Genomic DNA, 27,792 nt, shown 5'->3' with positions numbered 1-27,792 from the left:
ATATGAGTAAAGTTTATATATCAGAATTTTTCTACAACATGTCGATCATAAGCTTGATGATATATATACTCCTATATATCACAACAAAATGGTTTATTAATTAACCCTATAAACTTGGATATGATTTTTAGCTTGATATATTTAATTAGATGATTGTCTTGTATGTTTGCGAGTTAGTATTACTCATACAGATCAATTCTTTGTCTAATACTATATAGTTGTACTGTATGATATCTACCCCTTGTATAATTTGACTTGATAATCTCGACATAATAAAAAGGTTCTTTTTTTCATTTAGACTTTAATCGCTAAATCACTTATTATATCTCTGTTGTAAGAAATAAAGTAACTCCCAATGCCGTCTTCTACGGGTTTTGGGTCCCAATACCGTCTTCGACGGTGTATGGGGGATGTTGATATGTAGACAGCCTTACCCCTACCAAAGGTAGAGAGACTGCTTCCAGGTTCTACCATAGGTAGAAAAGGATCTCCAGCCTTACTGGGCATGAGGATCAAACCCATGACCTATGTTTCCAGATGCATGAGCTCCAACCACTGATCCAACCCAATTGGTTATTATATCTCTGTTATAGCATATGATAAAATATACCTTGGGATTTATAATTGTGCCCTCTTTTTGAGTAAATGAACTAAGCTATGTAGCTTTGTCAATTTATATGGAGATAAAACAAGACGATTAAAGATAGATATTTGACGATATTTGAGAACTTCTGCAACATAAATAATGCTTTTATTGCATTGGAATAAATTAGATATAGTGAAGATTGATTAGATATTTTATATGCATTTGATTGATTGTGAAATTGCAAAAATTATCTTTGTCGGCCGATTTATTTTGGTAAAAGGTTTCCTTGCTTGATTTTATATCATCTTAAAAGAACAAGCATTATATCGAGACATTTGTTATATTAAGGGCTCTACGAGAGATAATATAAACTTAAATTGATGTTTTGGTTGCGGCCAAGAAAATAACGAGCTTTTAGTGAAATATAATTAAGTTCGTCTGAAGTGAATATAGTGTGTTAATGCGAAAGATTTTAGTGCCACGTAGTCTAGGTGAGTTTTATGGTGTTTTTTTTTATATGACATGTCAATAAAGAAAAATGCACGTAACAAAAGATTGCAAAGCATGTCATATATGTTTAAGTTATTCATGTGATTTATTTCTCTTGCAATGAGATATCATATTATTTTTGGACAATACATTTTAAGAGTGTTTTGAGACACTAAATTTTTTGATATTATGGTTTATACATAGACACATATATATATGTTCATACATTATATTTTATGGACCTTGATTATTTGATTAATGACATGATTAAAATGATAAGACAAGATGTTACTAGCTATGAATGGCAATATGCAAAAGATAAATGTGTCATTAAAAGAGATACCTTTTGGTCATTAAATGTTGAATTATGAATAAAATAACGATATATGTGAAGGTCGCTAAAATATGCGGGGTACATGAAATATAAAAGATATATCTTAGTTGACTTGGATTTTTGAGTTCCACATATATGTGTATGTTATGTTTGTACGTAATTTTGTCATTTTGTTGTTACAAACATTTTTCTTTTGTTTAATATAGCTAGAGGCTGATATCAATATTACATTGAATTGTGTGAAAACTCAAAAAAGTTTATATCATTTGAAGGAGAATTAAAACTTCACAGTACCGATGTACTATATTCTCATATATGATATAAAATGTCAAGTGCAATTAAAGCACATGTGGTCATAAACTAGAGGTTTATGAATCAAGATTACATGATTGATTGACATGACTGGAAGGACCATCCCGAGTCAATGATTGATGCGAAATGAACGGAAAAATCAAGAGATTCTTAAAGTGATTATTTGAATTGAGATCATTTGCTCTATAAGAAACTATATGTTAAGAACGATAAGGATTGATTCCTTTTATTTTGATGGAACATATGCAAAAGAGATGTAAGTATATAATACATCATCCAAAAGACCATTTAGTGTTTAAATCGATGCATCGTCTAAATGGGTCATTAAAGTCGCAACATAAAGTTTGCGTGATTGATTGCTCATCTTATAAGATTGCAAGCAGGTTCCATATCTGGCTATTATTGACAATAATGATTAATATTATAATGATCATTGGATTTTTGTTTTGTTGAACTACTTATTAAGTATCTTACCACTGACATTTGAGAGCAAATGAATGACATATAATTTGGGGCCATGTTATTTAACATGCAATAGTATGAACTCGCATCATGCCAATAGTGTTCATCCCCATTGAAATTGGTTTATGGTCAGAAACCATGTATGTCTCATATAAGAGTTTTTGTTTTGTTGTGTGATATATAACAAAGTTGCTCCACCACAACGCACAAATATGAGACCTCAAAAAATGTTGGAAATAATGTTGGGAAAATAGACGTGCCTTGGAAGTGTGTAGGCTTATGCTTTGATTCAGTTCGAAATGTCTAATAAAACTAGACATTAGTATGGCTGTTTTGGGTATGAGTTGGAACATGAAAGAGGTGTACGTATTCAATAAAGTCATCATTGGAATATTTGTTTATGGCTTAAGTTTTTCATTGACATGATTTAGTTTTCCCAACATTAGGGGGAGATGTTCCCAACATTAGGGAAAGATGGAAAATAGTTGTTGAAATGAGTAAGAATAAATTATCAAAGATCCTCACATCAATTAAAATAAACTTAAAGTTTGTGGGATATTTCATTTACATGATTTAGTAAATGCCAGCAATATAAACTAGAAAAAAAAAAGTTGTTTATGCTCCTATTGGTATAAGTTTATGAATATTTGAAAGTAGTAGAAAAGTTAATTCCAAATAATAAGCCTCGAAAAAAAAGGAGCATAAATTTAAGATGGTCATATTTCGAGGTAGAAAGACATGGAGGTTTTGATAAACCCCGGATACCTGGAAATAAAGAGAACTCAATGAGTTGTGACATGTCTAGAGAATTGTGGAATCGAAAAATAGATAAAAACGACATCGAGATTGATTGAGTATGATATCACTAAGAGTATGTATAATGGTGAGGATCTTGAAAGCATGCATGCACATAAGTGATAAGATATGGATGATTGACCAAAGATGAAAAGACGCAGGACATGAAGTCCAAGCACTTGAAAGTGCGTAAATTATATGATGATGATCTATGTTCGGATATTGAATAAGAAAATTGAAAATATGGCACATAGATTGTTGAACAGATCTTGCATTGATTATGGACAAAGAATGTCATATGGTGGAAGCAACTATTGATCTATTGAAAGTCTGGCAGAATAAGATATTTGATTTGCGTTTAAAGAATACGAAAAGAGCTCATTTGGCATCAAGATTTAATAAGAGATATAAAATGCATGAAACATGTTTCGTGATTTGAAAAGCTTAAAAACCTATGTAAAATTGGTATGTGATAGAATCGCCTTAGTGCGTATTTATTGAAATGTGCCATAGAAATTACTATGTTTGCTCATGAAACTCTATAAATAAATTTGGATTTAAATATGATATGAGTTTCAATGGAACTCCGAGAGAGTGTCCAATACAAATTGAATTATTAGAAAATGAATATGAGATAAAAGACAAAGACTATCTTGATTACGAATTGAGTATGTTAAGAACAATATCATTGAGCATCATAATAGCTAAAAGAGGAAGCTATATTTTGTGGACAAGTGATACTCATGGCTATGATGTTGAAAGAACCCCTCAGTTTTCAAAGATAATGATCATAATGAATTGGTTCAAAAGTTTCGATAAAACATTGATAGTTATCAATTGCTCATGTATGAAATCATGCATCATTTAAATTTAAGTTTTTGATAGAGTTAGCTTATGAAGTATGCGTATGTACTTACATAAAATGTACGATGCATGTTGAAATCCTAGATTGGATATGTGAACCATATTTGAAAAAATCAACATATATCAAGTTGGTTCATGAGATAATCAAATTTGTTTGGCGAAACACTTAGTATGATAAAACTGATGTTGGTTTGGGATATTGATTTTGTCAATCAACTAATTTAAGTGATGTGATCATGAGGGGGAGAAAATACGCATTGCACTTCTTTTCCCTTGCCATGGTTTTATCCCAAGTGATTTTCCAGGTAAGGTTTTTAATGAGGGAATATCCCTGAGCGTATCCAAGGAATTATGCACTCTTTTTCCTTCATTAGATCTTTGTCCCATTGGGTTTTATCTAATAAGGTTTTAACGAGGCATAATTTTTCAAATGGACATTCAAAAGGGAATGTCATTCAACATATGCGATGAATATGGTGTATTTCTTCATGGAACGAAGCTTTGACAATTTTGTATGAAGATAATGCGGTTTGTATTGCTCAACTTAAAGGATACATTAAAGATTTGTTTACTAAGCACTTCCAGCTTCATCGTTCAAGAAGTTAATTCATGGTATCGGATTGCAACAACTCAAGGATCTCAAGTGATGTGGTCATCAGGGGAAGACAATACGTGTTGCACTCTTTTTTTCTTCGTTATGGTTTTGTCCCACTGAGTTTTCCTGACAAGGTTTTTAATGAGGCAACAAATCAAAACGTATTGTTTAATAAAACATCCAAGAGGAAGTGTTGTAAATATAATATTATTGTATGGATGTTTTGAAGATTTCATTTCCTAATTTACCATGTCTTGGAGCCTACTACAAGATTATTGTACATATATTCCTTCTATGTTAATGAATAAAGACAAGCATAAACTATGAGAGAGAAACTATGTTTGTTTTTTTATTCACACTAGAATAAGTTTCTTTCATTATTTTTCAATCTCATCCATTATTCTACTTTTTGTGAGGGATATAAAGTGGGGAAAGAGAATGCTAAAATGGGCCATTTATTCCATTCTTCTCATGCAACAAACAAGGGAAATATAAAGTGGTGGATTTCTTTTAATAAACTTTTTATATACCTAAAATATAACTAAACAAAAAATATTAACTAATGAGACTTTTCTATTAGTTAATAAATGGTTAGATTAGTTTCTTTTAATATATATAAAGAAGAGAAAATAGTTATAATAATGATAAATATATCTAAATTTTCAACTTATAACTTAATATTACTTATTATTTAGTTATTTGTTTATTTAGTAACTTAACTAAAATTGGTTGAAGATTTTAAATGGACACAAATTATATATGTATATATTGCTGGTAGAGCAGAGAGAAAAAAATAAAGTTGAACTTTTGATCTGGACCATTGAAATTAGTTTTACAAATCAATCTGAGCTCTTGAAATTAAAAATCTAGATATGGTAACTAATTAATTATACTAAATGTGTAGTTTATATATATATATATGATAACATGTTTAAGATTTATTTCGTCTTTTTCCTATCTCATTTGGCAACGTTTTAATGATTTTTTTTCTTCTCATTTTTAACCCATTTTCAAACATGTCGCTTTTTATAATAATAAAAACTAGCTTAATATTCGATGAGTGACCAGGTTAAACGAATAATTATGTAACTTACAATATACGAAAGTTGCATTGGGGTTAATTTATCATTATGAGTTAGAAAATATAATTTAAAATATTAAATTCAACAAAAAAATAAAAACATTTTTAAATTGGTTGGAATAAAAATGTCGTTATTTCCAACCATTTTTAAAACGGGTTGTCAATGTCATTACACAACCATTCATTTCTATTCAGTTTTCACGTACTCTTTATTTTCATTCATTTACTCTCAACCATATGATGGTTGTTCTCGACGGGAAGGTCTCGTCAGAGATGGTGGCTGACGGGATGGGAAGGTTGATGTAGATCTTGATAATTAGAAAAAGTTGAGAATGCCACATCTTAGCTATAAAATACCATCATGAGCATAATGATATCAAAAGTGTATTTGTCTTTTTGTTTGTTTAGGTGAAAAAAAAAAAGAGGATGGTGAATCTAACTATGATTAGTGGTAATATTTTGTTATTCAAATGGAAGAGGTAAAACGTATAAATGTAATACAAATTATTAAGAGTTTATATTTGAACAACAAGAAAAACTAAAAAAATGATTTTCTAATTAATTAAAAAATCATAAAGTGATTTATTTAGGGGGGGGGGATATATTATTACTTCAATTTTTAATTAATGTATATAATACGTAAAAGTGTTTTTCTTAAGAAAAGTGAACAAGATAGCCGTGAAACCTAAATTTTAAAAGATTTTTAGAGGTTATCAAGATAACTCACCCTACGATATATAATAATGTTTTAAATCATGTGGCCTATATATATTTTTCTTTTATTTAGATAAAATACAATGTAACGTTTATAAGTATACTTAACCTGATGTTTTAGTCATCTATAATGTACTTTAAAAGTTTATAGCAAGTTATTATATAATTTAAAATTTTGTATGAAAGAGTAAATAACTTTATATAGAACAACAATTAAAATAAATATAAGTATAATTATCTCTGGTTCGAGTTAATGGGTTCGGAATGTCGGTATATAATTATAATTATAATTTAAAATTTCTCAACCAAAACCTGTAACTCTGTCAGTTCGTTAACAGAAACCCAAACACCAACCAACAAAACTAAAGTTTACGAGTTAAATGGTTTGGTGGGTTAATTTCAGGTGATATGGTTGGTGGTTGGCAGATTGATTTCAAGTAAATGGGTTGTGAGTTGTCTGATCAAATGAGTTGATGAGTCGATTTATTTTAATTTTTTATATAATTTAAAAATATTTTTGGGTTGACGGGTTGATCTATTAATCCAAAAGGTCAACCCGACCACGACCCAAAAACTCAAGTTGACAGATTACTGGGTCGAGATTTCACAACCCTAACCCAGTTTTTCCAGGTTAGTTTCAAGTCGAATTTCATGTAAGGTCGTGTACATATATAATCGACTTCATATATGTTATACCCAAAAAAATACAAGATTTTTTATCTTAACATATGTCCGTTTTCATAATAAACTTCAATATAATATACTATAAGACATATATTTTTCGCAATGTGTGATATATTACTAATAAATTTAGTTGGTAACCCGATCACTGACCAGGTATTAAATTTACTATCTTAACCGTAAATTAAGGTGATATAATTACAAATTGCAAAATTTTTATCACACAAAATTCTTTTATTAACATATTAATGTTGGATAGATCAAATATGTAGCTGAACATGTTAAAATGTTATTTTTTTTTCTTCACAAAAAATTATCAATTATATGTTATAATCAATTTTAATATATATATATATATATATATATATCGGGAAGCCTTATTTTGAGAACCCATTTTTTTGTAAGAACCTTGAGAACTCTTAAATTATATATAAGATCACATGTTTTTTTTGTTCATTCACATGTGAAACGTTATAAAAATACATGTTGTAGAAGAAAGTTTTTTTCAAAACCTCATATATACCCATTTGTTAACATGTGAACGAAAATGTGAACATATTCATTCACAAGTTCACAAAATGCTATTTTGAAGGATTTTTAAAAAAGTTTCTTCTACAATATACTTTTTTATATCATTTCACATGTGAATGAACAAAAAAAACATGTGAACAAATATATCATTTAAGAGTTTTCATGGTTCTTACAAAAAAATGGTTCTCAAAAAAAGGAAACTCTCTCTCTCTCTCTCTCTCTATATATATATATATATATATATAGGGGATGAAAATATAAGATTGTCGGTTATCTAAACTTAAATGTGGAACACTCACATATTGTTTTTTTAATCCATAAAAATCATGGGGGCCTATGCATTTATTCATTTAACAAGAAATAATAAAATATTAGTATGTGAAAGGTTCCACACCGAAGCTTAGGTGCCAGACATCCTTATATTCCCTTTCCCATATATATATATATATATATATATATATGATGGTTTTTTAGTGAGAACACCGTTAAAATGTAAACAGCGTGAGAATATTCAAACTCTACATTTTGATGCATTATAAGTCCATAAAACTAACAAAGTGAATAACTAATTATCATTATTTTGATCCGTCAAAACTGACAAAATTACCTTTTTAATTAGATCAAGTGGCCACCTGGGTCTCTCTTTGGGGGTTCTAGGAGAGGGGATGTTGGCTTGGATTACAAGGATCGAATCTTAATTCTCCATGGTTTCGGATATTTACCGCTTTAGACGCATGCAGGTCGTGTTATCACACCCTTGGTCTCCAGGGGGGCCTTTGGGTTCCAAAGTCTAACATACTGTCCGCTTTGATGTCATTCCTAGAGTTCGAACCATTAACCAACTAACACATTGTTTAAAAATAAAGAAATAAAAAATTATGCATCCAAGCTGGATGCACAAAACAAAAAACGTGAATTCTCGATTTTGATGAATCAATGTGTTGTTAAACACGTTGATAATGATAACTAGTTATTACGACTTTTAATGCATCAAAATGAAGTTTTTAAGTGTTCACACCATGTTCTTATTTTAATGCAGGATGTGTGGGATTGACACCCTATATAGGTTTTGGTTAAAATAAAGTAAAACAAATAAAATAATATGTTTCTCTCAACTGAAAATCACTGTGGATCGTAAAATTTATCGTGCATACGTGCATCAATTTTATCATGATCCAATAATCAAGATATTGTCTTATTTTTTCATTTTAATACTTGTTAGTTTTACACAACCAATTAGATAACATGTTTTTATAGTCATTCACACATAAAATGTTATAAGAATGTATGTTGTAAAAGAAATAATTTCTCAAAAACTTCAAAATAATATTTTGTGAACTTATGAACAAATTTGTTCACGTTTTCAATCACGTGTGAATAAACGACTATACATAAGGTTTTGAAAGAATTTTGTTTTCTACAATACATATATTTATAATGTTTTACATCTAAATGAACTTTTAAAACATGTGATCCAATAAGAGTTTCCATAATTCTTGAAAAAAAAAAAAGTTTTTTCAAAAAAAGTACTTTCTTCTTAATTTCAATTTAACTATTCTTAAAAGTAGACAATAAGCTTAAGATAAATTAAGGTGATATTAAATTATTTTTGAATAAACAAAAAGTAACATACATGAAACAGGTGATCATAAATCTTGTATTTTACTTGTCGAAAGATATCCAAAGAGTAAATAAAGATAAAGCCATAAAGGAGTTCAACAAATGTAATGGTCACGGAAAAAATTTGTTGGCAATATATATAAGTTTGACCTGCAAATGACACTTGGAATATTGTCAGTTTCCATTCAACGAACAGAATATGTTTTTTGGCTTTGGTCACATTTCAATGCACTAATTAAAACCAATATTCTTATTTTTATTGTTTAAAAATTATTGGACATTTTTCTGAAAGAATTTCTTTACCTTAAACTGTTTATGTATATTTTTTTCTAAATAAACAAGAGTGGATATGGTTTTTACTATATTGTTTAAAATTGTTACTGTGTATTTTTGAGACATTTTGTCAACTATATTAAAGAAAATGATCTGTACATCATTAAATTTTAATTGCACATCACTAAAATCAAAGGCGGATGTATGTAGGGGGTAGGGTTGGTCAAGGCCCACCCCCACTCCCCCATATTATACTTAGTCTTGCATAATGTTTGTGGCTTGTGTGAACTTGTAAAGGTTTGTTAAGAAAAAGTTACAGAAGGAAGATAAGGTTTTTATGAGGAAGATGATGTAGATTTTCTATTTTTATAATATTGGTCCCTTATTAGTATTGCTATACACATTTTAACCCTTGATGTATAGTATATTCATAATTTAACCCCTTAAATATTTTGCCATAGGCTTATTTTACAAGAAAGTAAGTATCGTATAAATGTATAATACTATTATTCTGTCGGTGTAGATTTTAAATGTGAAGTTTTGAGCTTTATATATTTTATTTTTTCTTGTAACTCCATTTTGGATTTATTTTATATATATGTTTCCTTACATTATATAATGACTAGAATATTTTCCCTAAGATGATAAAAATAAAGATATTTTAATTAAATATATTAAAAAAAATCTTTTAATCAATTAATATAAAGCTTCAACTTTAACTAAAACATCTTATAACTTAACCAAACAATTTATGACTAATTATAAGTTACTCTTTCTCAATAATATATATAGATAAACGAATATAACATAAAAAGATAATTGAAGTGTTGGCTTCAATACATGAATTTTGGCCCGTAAAATTTATCGTTATTAATTTGGTCACCCCTCTTGTAGATTCCTGACTTCGCCACTGACTAAAATACTCCAAAAATGTTGTACAGTACAATTATATTATGCGTATTTGGTGGTTTATTGTTAAAAATCAGTATTTTGAATCACCGTTCATATATATAGATTTAAGAATAAGTTGCGAGAAGATGAAATTATAATCTAGTCATTACTTACACGTTTTCAAATAAATAGTAGCTTTTTATTATGTTTTTGGGGTGATAAGTGTATTGGTTCTCTAAACAGGTGTTGATAACATATTTTTACTATTAAAATGTAACCATGTGAGTGTTTATCTATAGAATTACTTGTGCATTAGTTCATCGTCCAAGAATGCATGGTACTTTATGAAATGTTCATCCGATACTGGACGGATTTGTGTGCAATTTCAAGGTTGGTCCTAAGGGATTTTGGATTTAGAACGTGCTTGAAGAAAAGTCCACAAACAAAGAACAATGAATTCGACTTGAAGACTTATAACCAAAATATGCTTCTACCTAACGTTTTAATCACTCAATCAGGAATATAATAATTAAATATTAAAAGTATAGACACTATATAAAATATAATTTTTACATATATGTATATATAAAAGTTAAAAATTGGGTCCTTGAAAAATTGAACTCGTGCGGTCGTCCACTTGTCCTAAGTCTAATGACCCCATGGCATCGTTCATCGTTCATATGTGAAAGAGTTCATCGTGTAGGGTTTTAGGTAACCAAGTGTATTAGTGTTGAAGGGTACTAGAGGTGAGCTCGATTGGAGAGAATATCGGACATCTATTGTACGAATATAATATGATTAAGAACATATGCCTATGTTTATTAGCGTTCCCTTGATAGACAGTTCCTAGAGTCAATGTATTCCACCCATTGCTGGGATTGAATTATGTGCATGTACCAAGTATTTATATATGAGTAATTGAGTATGAGTATTATGTGTTTGTTCATTTTCATTTGAAAATCTTTGTGTAATACTCATGTGCATTTGTTCATCGTGTACCTCTTCATACTTTCGCAATAGGTGGAGTGTGACAACATTTGATGACCAACTTAATATATATACTTTTTTTCTATAACTTACTAAGATTATGTCTTTTACTTTTAGTTACGACTATTAAAATCTGATTTATTTAATGATTAAAGTTCTTGATTTTGTTTTAAATTACTCGCGAATATTAAGAGATCCAACATATATCGTTTTCACATCGTCCGTGGTAGAGACATAGTTAAACTCATTGAAAAGAAAAACCTCCTAGCCAAAACTTGAACTCAATATTTTTAACTTTTTAAGAATCAAGTAGAATCTCTCCTTGACTCGCCCTAAGATACAGTGGTACACCAACATCCAACCCATTTAGTCATTTAATTGTTTATAACTTACTCTACTCGCGTGTGTTGAATAACTAATTTTTCGATTACTTTCAAAGGCAAAACATTAATTTGTCAATTGAGATTTATAACCCACATTTCTTTTAGTCTTTTCCACCATCCCCGATAATAATATGCGACGGAGGACGGACGGACCAATATCAACCATTAGATAATGTTTAACATCTTGAAAATTATAAGAATTATTTAACTTAGTGGATATTATGTAGAGATATCTCTATCTCTATCTTTTCTATATGTAATAAAACAAGATTGTCTCTTATAAATATTCTTAGAAAGTTTTTGATGTGACAAATACATATTTCATCTTAAAAATCTTTTTATTTAATTATGATGTCATATATAAATAAGATATAAATAGCTCTTTACATGTTTAATATAAATATTAATCATTAATTTAAAGAATAAAAATTATCTCTTATATAATATTACAATTTTTTTTAGACCGTGTGTTAGTTTGTTAGTTGCTCGAACCCTAGTTGTAACATCCAAGCGGGCAGTATGCTAGCGGTTGGAACCCGAAGGCACCCCTAAAGACCAAAAGTGCGATAACACGACCCGCACACGTCAAATAGAATGTCTTTTTCTATTTAGTTGATTTAGTAACTATATAATTATTGTGTTAGCTGAATTATTAGATTTATTTCAAGTTATAATGTTTTAAGAACAAACATTAAATAACTTTTTAAATATATTTTACGGTATAATTTTAAAATTTTAATTAACATGCCCAGGTTGAACCCGAGTTGATTAACTTGTATGTATACGAGAGTAAGTACCCGCGCGTCGCAGCGGTGAGATGGTGGGGGTGATAAGTCATAGAGTGTGATATCCAAATGCCTTAACAGTATGGGTTCCGTTTTCGAATTTAAAAATTCATCAAAAGTATATCGAATGACATTTCTAATGAAAGAGCATGAAATTTTAAGAACACCCATATAATTTTTATAATTTATCGATGTACGGTTTTTGAGATAAAAGATTTTGAATGAATAAATGATTTATGGAGGAAAAGGAAAAAAAATATTGGTTGAGATTTTAGGAGAGAGAAAGGGTAATATAGTTATTTTAGGTAAATATAGAATTGATAGAGGGACATTTTGGGAATGTAAATGTTGAAACTTAAAATTTAGACAAAGACTTTTTGCTTTATAATATAGTATAGATATTAGGGACTATACTTGTAATTAATTTATAATTTGTATTTACCCAAGTATATAAATATGGTGCTTGTATTAATTTTATATCTCAGATCAATGAATATAACCCTAACTTTTTATATGCGCCTTCGATTCTATATGACCTTTGTACTCTATATGGACTTTCTATACGTAGGGTTGTTCTCTCTTTTCTTTCAAATCCGCAATGGTTTTTAATCCTTTCTCGATCAGATCCATGACACTTCGGATCCTTTCTCAATTAGATCCGTGACGGTGACTGATTCGTTTTCATTAGTATTCATTGTTATTCACCACCCCTGTTCTTGGTGATTTTCACGCCATTGTTCAGTCCACGAAATTGACAAGTTTGTTTTCATTGTTATTCACCACCCTTGTTCTTGGTGATTTTCACGCCATTGTTTTCGGTGTTTCATCATTCTTGTTCATCAATTTTTTGGTGATTTCTACACTATTATTTTCGGTGTTTCATTGTTCTTGATCACGTGTTTTTGGTCATGTTCGTTTATTTGATCTATTCTCAGTCAATTTCATCACCCTTTCTTTATATTTTCCGTTTCAGTTTGCTCAATTGTTCTATTGAGTGGAGAAATACTAGAAATTAAGTTTCCCGAAGTCTCAAATCCATATTAGAAAATATAGAAAATATTTTCTAATGAGTGGCTCTTTATATGATGTTGTAGAATCCCATATTAGAAAATATATAAAAGATGATGTGGTGGTGTAACTTAAGTTACAACGTGCTGAGGTGGCTCATGAGTGATGGGAAAATCCCTTGGCTCGAATGGTGCTCTGTTGTATTCAGGCCATCCCATAGTTTCTCTCTCCAGAATTGAAGGGACTTCAGTTTGATCATCGGGATTAACACAAGGGTCAATCACAGTTGGTGAGTCAGGAGGTGATTCCTCATCATCTAGGGGTTGTTCTAGATCGCTAAGGCCCAAACCATAATCATTATCATTCATTTCCATGTCAGGAACCATTTGGTCGACGCTATCGTCTGAAATCCACCCATTGTGATTTAGCTCTAGATTTATTCTCTCACTGGATTCCGAAATCCATCCATTGTTATTGGCCATTTCTGTATTAACAAAATACTAAGGCATGAAAAATCTAAGGCATGATTGAACTAAGGCTTTTATAAACTAAGGCATGAAAATGTATATTCTAAGCATGTATGAGCACATTGTCACAAAACAGTTATAGACTAAGTTCATTAATGCAACCTAATAGTTCATATATGAGGCCCACTAATGCAACCTAGTTTACTATAACCTGTGGCTCTGATACCAATCTGTCACACCCTCAAAATATTTTATTTTGCGGAAACGGAAGGTGTGAACAAATAGGAAATCACAATACAAATTATAATAAACGACCTCTATAATGAGACGTTTTTAGAAAATTTCATATATAATAGCCATAGGTTCTAACAAAAGATGAGTACACATCAAGTACAATTGAGATTCTTTAAAAACATGAGAATATTAACAAACTAAAGACATCTCGAAATGTTTTCTCCTAATATAAGTTGTGACTCCAAAAGCATGCATCACGTTTATGCATCAAATATCTCATGTACCTGAGAATACACGTTTAAATTACGTCAACATAAAGTTGGTGAGTTCACAGTTTTTATAATAAGAATTTATCTTTGGATCACAAGATTTATATAAGATGTCTCATGCATTACGAATATCAATAAAACATGGTTATTCAAACCAAAAATATTTATTACATGCTTATACCTTGGAAACTGAATACTTTAACAGCATACGATTCACTTATATATAATAATAATACCCCTCTTGTGAGGCTAAAATGCTCAACACAATCACGATATATTTCGAATATTAATTATCCATTACAAGTGTTAGTGCGACTAACCTGGATAGGGGTGTCAACCCAATAGTACTATTTATAATATTCGCGTTGTAAATTTTAATCGGTCCAAGTTCCATATAGGGGATTTCGAGCCAGAGCATTATAACAAAAATATAAGCATGGATCATTTTAAACAATTGTGATCATAAAAACAAAACAGTTGTGTATTCTCAGTCCCAAAAATAGTAAATAGGGATCCATGAAACTCACCTTAGATCGGTGATTGATTAGTGATGTAATAAGGTTGTAGATAACGATGATGGCGACGAGCAAATTATCCTAATAGAAAATACGATTTGATTTATAGTCTAGGTTTAAACTTAGGAATGTTATTTATCAATACGCTTGTCAACGTAAGAAACTTTGGGTTCTTTTAAAAATATTTATTTTTGAAATATTTATAAATGATTTCTCATTTTATTTTTATAAAAATCTTTCATAAGCTTTTGTTAAAAATACAATTTATATACATATAACAGAGAGATACTTTAAATAGTAGGACTATAATTAATATAAAAATGTATTAATTATAGGATGAAGAGATACCTTAAATGACAAGAAAAACCAATATTATATTTCAAGTTGTGTTAGGGTTGAAGTGGGTCGTGTAGTATCCCGACGGTGAACCAAGTTGCGTTTAGAATGCGAATAGCAAACCGTTTGCGAACTACAATCCGCTTCGTTGGTATACCCCAGAGATGCCCAAGGCCAATGGCAATCACGTTTAGAAATATAGTATGGTTAAAAAGGCTATCAAGGATATATTCTATCCATAAATCCGACAATTCGAGAAAACGAAAACAATTCACAGATGGTGAATAGCGATTATATGAATATTCATTTTGATTATACTTGATTGGAAGTATAAAAGAGATTTATTTAAAAGTATAAAGGCCATGCATTTCTATAAAATTTCCAACAATTCAATATGCGTATAAAATAAGTTGACAAGCATTTCAATATATAACATGTAGGTATATAATCAAGTAAATATTTAAAGAGTGTATTGAACAAGGTTTAGGGAAAACTTACAATGATAGAAGGCTTTATAAATATTAAGATCAAAATAAGGACGTAACGAAGAACACTAATGATTATCGATGAAGATGGCAAGAACTTGGATATGCAAACTTGATAATAACCTTAATAGCCCGATTTTTAATTCGCCATTATAACAACCCAAAACATGAAGATCATAAGCGAATTCCCGATAACAACCTTACTAGTCGATTCCTTTGCAAACTACCCTTACTTTCCTAAGAACTACTATGAATTCAAGAGACTTATTATTAGTAAAAGCGAGAGGGATGATTATAGAGTTGTGGAATACTAAAATGAGGGAGAAAGAATTATGGGAGGTGTGATTTAGAATGAAGGCTTAAGGTTGCTATTTATAGTAAAAGTTTTGAAATTGAAATGGTTGATGTGGTGGTGATGGCCATGGGTTTTGGGGGAGAAAGAAGGGAAGATCAAACTTGATCACCAAGGTTGGTGATGTGTAAGAATGTGGTGGTGGTGAAGGAAGGAGGTGATGTGGTAAAACTTGGAGGTTAAGTTTGTAATAGTAAAAGGAGATGTGGCTAGTTACTAGCCATGGTAACTTTTATGAAAGACTTTGATTTATATAAATTGTATGAATTTTATATATATAATACATATTTACAAGCTATTTTTATAAAGTATTAGGAGATTTATTTAGTTAGAAATAATAGTGTAAGTGATGATATAAAGTCTTGATAAAAACTAGTTAGTTTTCTATCTTTATAACCTCTAATATTATTTACTATAATTATTTATATTTTTCTGAATTTTTTCGAGAGTGATAAATTATAAGTTAAAAATCATAATTGAGTGGAGAAATACTAGAAATTAAGTTTCCCGAAGTCTCAAGTCCATACGAGAAAAGCTTATACTAAAAGTAGACGTTTTATGAATTTTCGGTAATTTTGAACTTTTTATTTACTAATCGCCCATCATCAAGATTTTTAAACTTGTCAAGATAGTTCGTTTAATATAGTTCGTTTAGTATTTTGATTAATCACATAATCAATAAGAAAGCTTAGCACATACTCATACACCTAATCATGCCTTATCTTAGCCTAAAATGTCATAATTAATATAATCGAACCCTAATTGCATATAACTAGGTTAAATTAATAAATTGAAAATTTGACGGATGTCACATATAATATTTCTGTTCTTGACAATTATTATTCTCAACGGTTTATTTTCTTCTTTCTTGATTACCCGTTTTTTGGATTATTTCATACTTTGTTGCTCACTATCCAGTTATCAGCTTCACATATCATAAGACATCAAGCCATGGATGGATTATTCAAGCTTTCATTATACACTTGCTAAAAGAACTTATAAACAAGATGTCATCGTCGGATCGGTTTCTTCAGTTTTTTGTCCATGTTGGAAATGTCACACTACCCTACTCCAATTTTATTTTAGTTGATAGTTCATTTTAATTGATAATTTATATTAACCTGGATTTATAAATAGCGGAAGGGTATATGAGGCTGTTAAGCACCTAAGTTGGGTGAAAATTCCCTCACATACCTTTTTTTAAACCATAAAAATCATGGGGCTAAACATTTATTCAAAATATTAAAATATTTATATGTGAAGGGTTTTCACCCAAATTAGGTGCATAAGAGCCCTATACTCACTTCTCTCTTATAAATATGACGATGATATAAAATTTATATTTAAGATCAACGAATATATAATTTTTCCACTTTCACGTCCTACCTTATATATCAACTTCTTCATTTTGAAGACAACACTTATACTAAACAAAAGTCAAATTTAAAAAAAAGGGATGATTTTTGCTACTATATATGGCGGAAAAGTAAAGGTTATGTTGTCACACACCTAAGTTAGGTGAAATGTCTCTCACATGTTAATTTTTTAATCCATAAATGTATAATGAATAAATAATGGGGCCCTCATGTTTTTTATGGTTTAAAAATTTAGCATGTGAGAAAAATTTCACTCAACTTAGGTGTTTAACAGCACCACCTTCTCTTTCCTATATATGCAAAATGTGAAAAGCAAAAAATTACTTGGATCTCTGTGAAGAAAATGATGTGGCATGGTGATCGACGTCGAAGTATCAATCAAAAATAAATCTAAATACCTTATACTAGATAGGGTAAGTGGATATCGTTCCCACGAGGAGCGTCTGTGGTTATAGTCAAGTTTTAACAGTTATCGTTTGGTTTTGAAAATAAAAAGAAAAAATAATTTTAATTAACTAAATTATTAGACTCAAAGATAACAAAACAAGACAAAATTAAAAATAGAACTTGTAACCAATAATAAAAAGTGCATCCCTCCCGAATCCCAAAAGTCGCATTAATTTACTTAACAAACTTTACCGAATATTTATTTTAAATTACATAGACATAATTTTATTACTTGACATGAACAGTTTTGGGCACAACCTATGTTAATTAGATGACCTGTCTTAATCCCTAAACTAGGTGGACTCCGCACAAATCATTAACTCACAATAAATTATCTTACGAAAATCGAAATCAAATAATAGTGAATAAATACTCAATCAGTCATATGAATTATAATCCAAAAAGAACAATGTTTGCGCGACTGAAAGTAAGGTTCATTAAATAAAATTAACTAAAAATTGTTAATCGGGAGAGATTGCAAAAACCTTAGTCGAACATCGTCATCTTCAAATCACCAACAATTGATAAAGAAAAGCTTTGTTGCATGGTGACTTCGAATAAGCTTGTGTTCGTAATCACTCTGTCTTGTTCGACTTTTTCTTTGATTCGTCAATTCGTCCGCAGCCAAAACTATACGTATCGACCAAATCCCCTAGAATTAATTGCACACGTCGGCCAAATATAATATTGTGTGGTGTCTCTATATCCCTTGAAATTACTGTGCCGAATAAATCCCTAAAATTAATTCCCGCCGAAGAGATTATGCGATATCTCTCACGCTTACAAAAGAATATGAGAAAATTACATTTTTGGTTCCTTAAGTTGGCTGGATTTTCAGTTATTGCCCTTAAGAAAATTAATTACAGAAAAAACCTTGAAGTTGGTCAATTTTTTACTTTTCACTCCGTGACTGACAACCGTCTATTAGGTTCGTTAAGTGAGGCGCATATTCTTCATTTCACCATGATCCTTTCTTCTTTTTCCAAACTCAAACACAAACCCATATTTTGAAAATCACGGTGACTGGAAAACGAAATTTCAACTGAAAAACACACATCGAGCACACACATACACTCGGAAACACACACAAACTCACACTTGAAACACACAAATCTGAGATTGGAATTAAGGATTTTTGGATTCGGAATTGCTTGGATCGGTATTGTTTTTGGCTAAATTTGGTTGGATTCGAAGTGCAATTGCTTTATATTGTCTTTATTTTCGATTCAAACAAGTTTTTCCTGCGAAGTCTAGACCATAATTATTTTGGCTAGGATTTGTGTGCGATTGATTTCTGAGTCGATCGCAACATGTTTCGTGTTCTGATTCGAAGAAACATAAGATTAATCTAGATTTTAAATTTTGCGGCATGATTTTCAAATTTTCGGTCACTATAATTTCAGTTGACATTTCGTTTTCTGCAAAACCTGACGAATTTGAGTTTGTGTTTGAGTTTGGAAGAAGGAGAAGAATAATGGATCATTATGAAATGACGAATCTACCACTCACTTAACGGACCTAATAGACGTCTGTCACAGAGTAAAAAGTAAAAAAATTAACCAACTTCAGGGTTTTATTTGTAATTAATTTACTTAAGGGCAATAACTGAAAATCCTGCCAACTTAAGGGACCGAAAATGTAATTTTCTCAAAGAATATATATAGCCTTTTATTTTTTATCTTTGTCCTCACGTGAATTATGGCAAAAACATTAATTCCAAAATTAAGATGGGCCTCCTTGTCTTGAATGATCCATAATAAAGGAAAGCTAAAGAATTGGGCTACTGACTAGAGTACGGCCCACATAAAAGAAGATCCACTCCAAAGTCTTCAAATAGTACGTGACTTTGTGTTCTGCACACTATTAAGGCTACCTTGACTTGAATGATCAAATTCAACAACCACATGACTTGATCATTTGTTCCATGCCATGTTTATAATGATGTCATCTCACTTAATCATCATTTTAGACCATAATTTATCCTTTTAGCTCAAACCTGAAATTCACAAAACATATACCAAAGTAAGTCTACTATAAAAAAAAAAATCTATATAATCATCTTTTAGACCATTTAATATACATCCAATTATGACTTATCACATGGGCACATATACGTCATTTCATACAAACAAAGCATTCAACGCTAGCAATAGAAATTGACTTAAAATCCAAGACAAGTTGAGGACGGGACTGTGGGAGGTAAATATATATTTTACTTTAAATGTAATTAGATCATTGGCAAAACACTATAGTATTCTTCTATCACAAGTGGAACCACTCGATCATATCTACTAAGCAATATACGGATTGAGATCCTCTAAAGTTAAAACCCAACTTAATAGGTAAAGTTAGCATTTGAACCATTGGATTAAAATCAAAGGTCAAAATTCAAAATTCATATTGGAATCTTGACCTTTGATTTTAATCCAAAGGTCAAGATGTTCTTAACTTCATCTATGAAGTTGAAAACAACTTTAGAGAATCTTTATCCGCAATATAATGCCTATATGATAATTCCGGAAGAAACTCAATATGATCCCTAACTTTTATCCTCACTAGGTAATATATCCATACTAAGACAATAAATTTAAGAAGACCATTTTTATGAGATTCAAAGTCAAGAATTAAGCTTTTATCCCACTACTAAAATATCATTACGTTACAATTGGAGGGAGTATGAAGTAAGAACCCAGCCATGTTAGCCCAAGATATCTAATTCAATAGTAAATATGTACCTAGTTTTTAAGCCCAAAATAAAATGAACCCAGCCCATAAGTTAAAAAGAACCCACATCTTTGATATTTTGGAAAGTATATACAAATATTGTGAGAATTTTTTTTATAGACGATGAAAAACCCATCTATAAATGAGAACTTCAATTTCACATAAATCACTAAATAATTATAACAACTTCAATTCTTTGGTCAATTTGAATTATGTATTTAAAAATTGGAAAAACTTTAAGAATGGTTTACTTTCTAAAATGTGTAAATATTTAGTAGAGAAAGAAAAAAAAAATCTCTTTACATTAAAAATAATGTTATTTTCAGATGTTTCTGCTATTGTTAACGACGTATTTTATAGTCATTAAAATGTAGTTTGTTACAAATTTATAGTTGCTCGAGTATTCTTTATTAAGACTGTTATTTTGTCTATTAAAAATGTTCTTTAGTCCTGTTTAACTATCTTTATTTTGCTAAAAAGTTTCGCTTTACATGTTTTTATTGTAGTTTTCATTGTTTTTTTTTTTTTTGGTCGTTAACGATCTTTTTAACGATATTTTGACAACTATTTTGCTACTGATTAGTTGATCTAAAAATTATGTTTGATAAATGTTTCTTGAGTGTGATAGTTCAATTATTTTTAGAGAATTTTTTTGCCGCCACTCTCTCAAATTCCTGGATCCGTCACTAAACACATCGGAGGTTAATTAATCAATAATGATGATGCAACAAGTATGTTTTGCAAATTCAGAAAGACAATCACAACCGCCTTTTCTTTGGATGTATATATGCTAGCAAAGTAGCAAGAGTGGTCAAAAACGAAATGCTTCACAAATATGAAGAGGTTCGAACGAAGTTACCTATGGTTACGGATTTTAAATATATACTTGAACGAAGTGACTGATATGGAAACTACATCTTATTCGTAATTAATAATAAGCAGTTAAGCGTCTTTTCATGAAAAATCCTTGTAATATTTATTTTTCCCAAAGACCGTTCTTTATTAAGGTCGGGAGGCTATCTTTTATCTCTTTATTAAGGTCGGGAGGCTATCTTTTATCTCGCTCCCATAATATTTTTGAAAAATTATCTTTTATGGTGTTAATTTTAAGATTTGTGACCTTTAACCCTTTAAATGTCAGCCTTATCATAAATAGTTACATCTTTGATTACAAAATAATTTTAAAAAATACAATTTTACTATACATAGTTTCTGACATTAATTTGCAATGTTCTTTGTCAATTTATAAGTTTCAGCCCTCTAGCAAAAAGTTATTAATGGGTCTGATTTGTATGTATACGAAGTTTGTTGAGCGACTCAACGATAAAAGCAGGGGATCAGTAGGGTTTTCGAATCGCGACACGAAGTTAAAAAAAAACAAAAAAAAACTCAACGATAAAAGCAATAACATTCTCCTTGTTATAATCGCCTTCCTTCCTTTCTTCCTTCCTTCCGTCCCAAGGAATTTCGGAAAATTTGACATTGAACCAGGTATTATCGATTCATTTCTAATCAGTGATTTGATTTGATATAATATTTAAAATCAGTCTCAATCATCATATTCACATAAAATCTCCATTGCTTATTTGACAATTAAATTTGATTAATAGTTGATTTGTGTTTGAGGATATATATATATATATATTCATGATATGTATGTATGGTTTATTTAGCTGAATTGAGGGAGATTGATAGATAAGTATTTGACTAGAAATTCTGATTGCACACAATGTGTTTGAGGTAATGCCTCAATGAAAAGATGCATATGTATATCTGTGAAACTGTTTGCATAACTCTTTCTTGGCTATTATTGTTTGATCAGAATATGCTAGTTGTTCATAGGTAGTTGTTCATAGCGATAATTTTGCGAGCTTAGCGTCCTCGAATCATTTGCGTTTGCTAAGCTGGGTATTAACTGTGTAGTAATTCTCAGTTGGCTCGGTATTGGTATCACTTATTTGAGTGTTTAGTTCAGCTCATTAGCCTCGGTGTTCGATTCAAGATTTATGCTCATGCTCGTTCTTTCTAATCACTACTTAATCAGTAGTTGTTTCCTTTTTACTTGCTCATTTCTTAGTTGCTCAGTAGTGATTAACTCAGTCTTTAACTTGTTTAGCTTGCAGGTTCAGTCGACTCGGTGACTCTAACTTGAAATCATAATAACCCAACTCTCAAAAATCTTCCCCATTTCCTCCAAATCAAATCAATCATGCTAATTCAACAATTCAAGTCACCAAATTTCTTGATCTTCACTTCAAATGCCACAACACCTTTTCACAATCACAACAACAAGAATAACATGTTACATTTTTCAATGAGAAACAACAATAATGATACTATAATTACATCTAATATCGATGTTTCGTTGAAAACCAACAATAATAATAATCTTGATGATGAAAACCCAAATCCATCCTTGTTAATGTCATCTTCATCTAAAACGACGCCGTATCCAGGTGGTATGGGTCCGTTTACTGGTAGAGATCCGAATGTTAAGAAACCCGGTTGGCTTAGACAAAAAGCCCCACAAGGCGAAAAGTATCAGCAAGTTAAAGAATCCTTGTCTAGATTGAAATTGAACACTGTTTGTGAAGAAGCTCAATGTCCTAATATTGGGGAGGTACCCTTTTTTATTTAATTTTTTTTATATTTTATTTGATTTAATTTGATGGTATTTTGAGATATTTTGTTATTGATGTGAGTGAAATTGGTGAGAAGTTATTAGCTTTTTCATGCAGTTGAATGATTTCGAGGGTGTGTGGGAGTGTGTATAGCTTATTGCGCTTTCTGAAAACCGAAATGTAGTGTGGAGTGTTTGGGTGGGTATTAGGTGTATTCCGGGTTATTTTAAAGGGGAAATAAGGTACTTTCTAGTTGGCTGAGAATGTTTTCTTTTGTAGGTAGTAACTTTTAAGCCATAAGCACTTGAAAATATGTTGATTCTGTTGGGTGACAATTAGTGTTAGTGTTTTCGCATCACTTGACCCCTATGTTATCAATTTCGGTGGTATACCGGTTTTCGGTGGTGGGACATAATTTTGGTATTGAATTTCGGTTTTGATATCGTTTCCGAAATTTTCGGTGGTATTGACCGAAATTTGACCGAAATTTCCGAAATTTCCGAAATTTGACCGAAATTTTTGAAATTTCGGTGAATTCTTTTTCAGCACTTCCAGGTTTTATCTTTTACTCTTATATATGTATATATATAAATATATATACACTAGCACAGTGCCCGCGCGATGCGGCGGCGGCCGTGACTGCGATGGTGTGATGGTTGAGCGACTTTTGGTGGTGGAGCGGCGTTGAGTTGTGTATATAATTGATGTAAAGGTTAATGGACATATTTTAAGTTATAAAAGGATTGATAGTGTAATTTAATCATTAATGTTAAGGGGATTGTGTATGTAAAAGCATTTTAAGGAGTGCTAAGTGAAAATATTACATATTTTCAACATTACCAAAAATAAAGAGGGCTATTCTTTTTATAATATAGTATAGATAATATTAGAATTACCGAAATACCACCGAAAAAAACGATATTTCGTATACCAGTCCGTGGCCGAAACACCGAAATTTATGTCCTTGACTACTTAGCTTGACCCAATAGCCTAACTTGAAAACGTGTAACTGAATAATCTAAATGGGTCAAATGAGTTTCAGGTTGAATGGGTTGGCTGTTGATTTTAGTATTTGGTTATCTCTTTAAAGAGATTGAGAGGTAGGAGACTGGTTGGTCAGGTCAACTTGAACCCGACTTGTTTATTAGTTGGGTTGGCCATGTTTAGCCCCAAACAGTCTATATGGGTTCGTGTCTTGTTTCTATTTGTGTACATGTCTTCTTTCATGTCATATAATGAACTTTGGCCCTAGTGTTTAATGGCACTTGAGACACTTGCTTTTAGTTTACTTGATTTCGTTCCACAAAATTCCATTTTCTAGTCAATATTAAATGGTATTTTAGACTTGTGCTATTGATTTGTTTTTAAAGGTTCCATTTTTATGTCATCGTTCAATGGTATTCGAAATATTTGTCATTGGTTTTAGGTGAAGTTGTTTTTCAACATATATTGCTATTTGATCTATATCTATTGATCTATTGTGGTTAGTAAGATCGGTAAATTAGGTGAAGGTAAGCTAACTATCATGGATGTTGAACACTTGCAAACCAACCATGGGTTTTGCAGTAATTCAATAAATAGGATAGATAAAAAGACAAAAGTACACCACCATGAAAAATTTAGGCCATTTTAATAGGTTGGCTTCTAATGTAGTACATATATGATAGTATCATGTGTTCTTACACCACTGGAGTCAATGAGGAAGTGAGAAACAACCTTTATGATAAAAATCGTTGGTGAAGGATTATCAGTTGGTTGGTCCACCTTTTAAGTGAGCCTCTTGATGAGCAGTGAGCTTGATTTACCTCTTCCATGATGGTCCTCGGCTATCTGGTGAGAGCCACTTGGAGTTTCCAGAAAATCAACCATGTGGAAACTACAAATATGATAGTTATAAAACTGAAACTATTTCTAATTCATTCATATGATTTTGTGGAACAAGGCTTCCTATTTGTGTTTTCATTGGTATTTGTGATTTGCGATATTTGTCTTCATTTAAAACCATGTGTCATCTTGAATTTTATAAAATGTTCAAGTACTTTTAAGTATGTCATTCTTGTCAATTTCAATTAATTTTGTACGTTTATTGTAGTGTTGGAATGGAGGTGGAGACGGCATTGCAACTGCTACCATCATGCTTCTTGGTGATACTTGCACCAGAGGATGTCGATTTTGTGCTGTCAAAACTAGTAAAAACCCTGCACCACCAGATCCTATGGAACCGCAAAACACTGCTGAAGCCATTGTTAGTTGGGGGTAACTCCTAATAACTGTTTAATCCATATTGACCTTTTTATTCTTTCTTAAAATATATATTATGGTTGTTCATATCATCTGCCATGTACACATAGGTATATCATCTGCCAAGTACACATAGGTGATTTTAGCTGGGATCTTTTTTATAGAATAAAGAAAGTTTTGCTCTTATACTTGCAGTGTAGATTACATTGTTTTAACGAGTGTGGACCGGGATGATTTACCAGATGGTGGGAGTGGTCATTTTACTGAAACTGTCAAAGCAATGAAGGTACATAAATTAATAAATTGTCATTGTTTTCGTTTAGAGTATGTAAACTATTTAAAAGTTATGATCATGTTTTGGCAGATAAGCAGGCCTGAGATAATGGTGGAATGCTTGACTTCTGATTTTCGGGGTGATTTAGAAGCTGTATCAATGTTAGCGAACTCAGGATTAGATGTTTTTGCGCACAATATTGAAACAGTTAAACGACTACAACGAATCGTGAGAGATCCACGAGCTGGGTAAGTAAATAAACTTCTTGGTGTGCAACATCAATGATCAATGCTAGTTTAGACAATTGTTAAATGATAATGTGTACAAAGGCCAAATAAGATATCACACAACCAAAGTATTAATTCTGTTTCGCTTATGCCATTTCCGTTCAAAAACTAGTCAGACATTTATTAAATGACACAAGTTTCCCAATTCTTCTAAGAACAAATCACAAACATTTTCTTACACTATAACATGTTGACACGTCATCAGGGGTGTTTATGGGTTTTTGAATTTTTGAGGGCATTTTCATTATATGGCAAGTTACTGGCAGAAATTAGTTTAGAAAAAACATGTAATCCTATACCGTAGCCTTTGAATTAGGGTGGTAATAATGAGTAGCCTTTATTTATGTTTTTCCTGTAGATTATTGTTAATATATGTCAAATTTTGGTTTGTGTAGGTATGAACAGAGTTTATCGGTCCTGAAACATGCTAAAGCTAGTAAGGAAGGAATGATTACGAAAACTTCGATAATGTTGGGACTTGGAGAATCTGATGATGAACTAAAGGAAGCCATGGCAGATCTACGTGCCATTGATGTCGACATTCTGACTCTAGGACAATATTTGCAGGCGAGTTTTTTTTCTGATTTTCTCTTAAATCTTTTGATTGCTGAAGTGCAAAAGATAATTTATAAATATTAAATATTGAAATTTGTATGTGCAGCCAACACCACTGCACCTTACTGTAAAAGAATATGTCACACCTGAGAAGTTTGCCTTTTGGAAAGAGTATGGTGAGTCCATTGGGTTTCGTTATGTAGCAAGTGGACCTTTGGTTCGATCCTCATATAGGGCAGGCGAACTATTCGTTCAAACCATGGTGAAAGAGAGGACCAAAAGTAGCGTGTGATTTGTGTTAAGCAACAATATATGCTTCTTTTTATAATCATTCTTTTACAGGGACAAATTTATATTTGAATTAAGAATTTTGTTTATAATTAAAATTGTCGATGATTAGATTACAATCATTTGATTTATGGTATGATCCTTTTTTCTTTTGTAACAATATAGCTTAGTATATGATGGATATATGGTACTTAAACAAAGTGAATAGCATACCCAACTACCACTAAACAAAGTGAATAGCATACCCAACTACCACTAATGTGGTCTAATAGTCGGATGTCTTCACGATGTTTTTAAGTTTAATTTGGACGATGTTTCAGGCTTGAACTTCACTAGGTATTGCATAGTCTTGGGCATATCGTGGTTCACAGGTGAATTGCATCAATGCTTTCAAGATTTCCCTTATAATTTATACACTTTCCCACTTTATTGTTTTATTTATTCATTTTGATTATTTTTGAATACATTAGCTATATCTGAAAGTGCACGTGCACGGTCTCTTTTTTTTTACCCCTATTCTATCGAAGTTATTTTTATAATGTTTTAATACATTAATTTAAGTATTTAAATACTTGAATACTTAGTTCAAGTTGTGTGTATTATTAGTTAAAATAATAATGAGGTGTAATGGATGAATATTACAAACCTATTTTTCTAAAATGCTTACATATTTTTTAGGACGGCATAAAAAAAAATACTTACATATCTTTTTAATTATATTGATTGATAATAAATAATATTATATGTTTTACAAAGAAAATAATTGATAGGTAATAAATATCTTTATTGTTTTTTTAACCAATCTCAATCTTAATCTTAATGGTATATTATCTTAATTTTAATATATACTAAAAGGCGTTGACCTAACCCCAATTAACAAGTCACAATTCTTAATTTCTCAAAATTAATTAAATCAACACGTCAAAATTA

General features: G+C 30.8%; 1 protein-coding gene across 2 annotated transcripts; it reads left to right on the top strand.

Annotated features, from left to right (window-relative positions):
• Nucleotides 1-21,970: 21,970 nt before the first annotated feature.
• On the top strand, nucleotides 21,971-27,022 carry LOC122591353 (lipoyl synthase, chloroplastic). 2 transcript variants are annotated; one of them, XM_043763618.1, is made up of 7 exons: nucleotides 21,971-22,087; nucleotides 22,720-23,216; nucleotides 25,310-25,473; nucleotides 25,654-25,744; nucleotides 25,823-25,980; nucleotides 26,415-26,586; nucleotides 26,681-27,022. In XM_043763618.1, exons 2-7 carry the CDS (start codon nucleotides 22,806-22,808, stop codon nucleotides 26,864-26,866), a joined length of 1,182 nt encoding a protein of 393 aa, XP_043619553.1. In that variant the 5' UTR covers nucleotides 21,971-22,087; nucleotides 22,720-22,805; the 3' UTR covers nucleotides 26,867-27,022. The 2 variants fall into 2 exon arrangements, with proteins under 2 accessions (XP_043619553.1, XP_043619552.1); XM_043763617.1 differs by having other exon boundaries at nucleotides 22,713-23,216.
• The last annotated feature ends 770 nt before the right edge of the window (nucleotides 27,023-27,792 follow it).

This window comes from Erigeron canadensis, chromosome 3, assembly GCF_010389155.1.
Source record: "Erigeron canadensis isolate Cc75 chromosome 3, C_canadensis_v1, whole genome shotgun sequence".
Taxonomy (NCBI): Eukaryota; Viridiplantae; Streptophyta; class Magnoliopsida; order Asterales; family Asteraceae; genus Erigeron; species Erigeron canadensis.
This window is presented reverse-complemented; position numbering and strand designations above follow the sequence as displayed.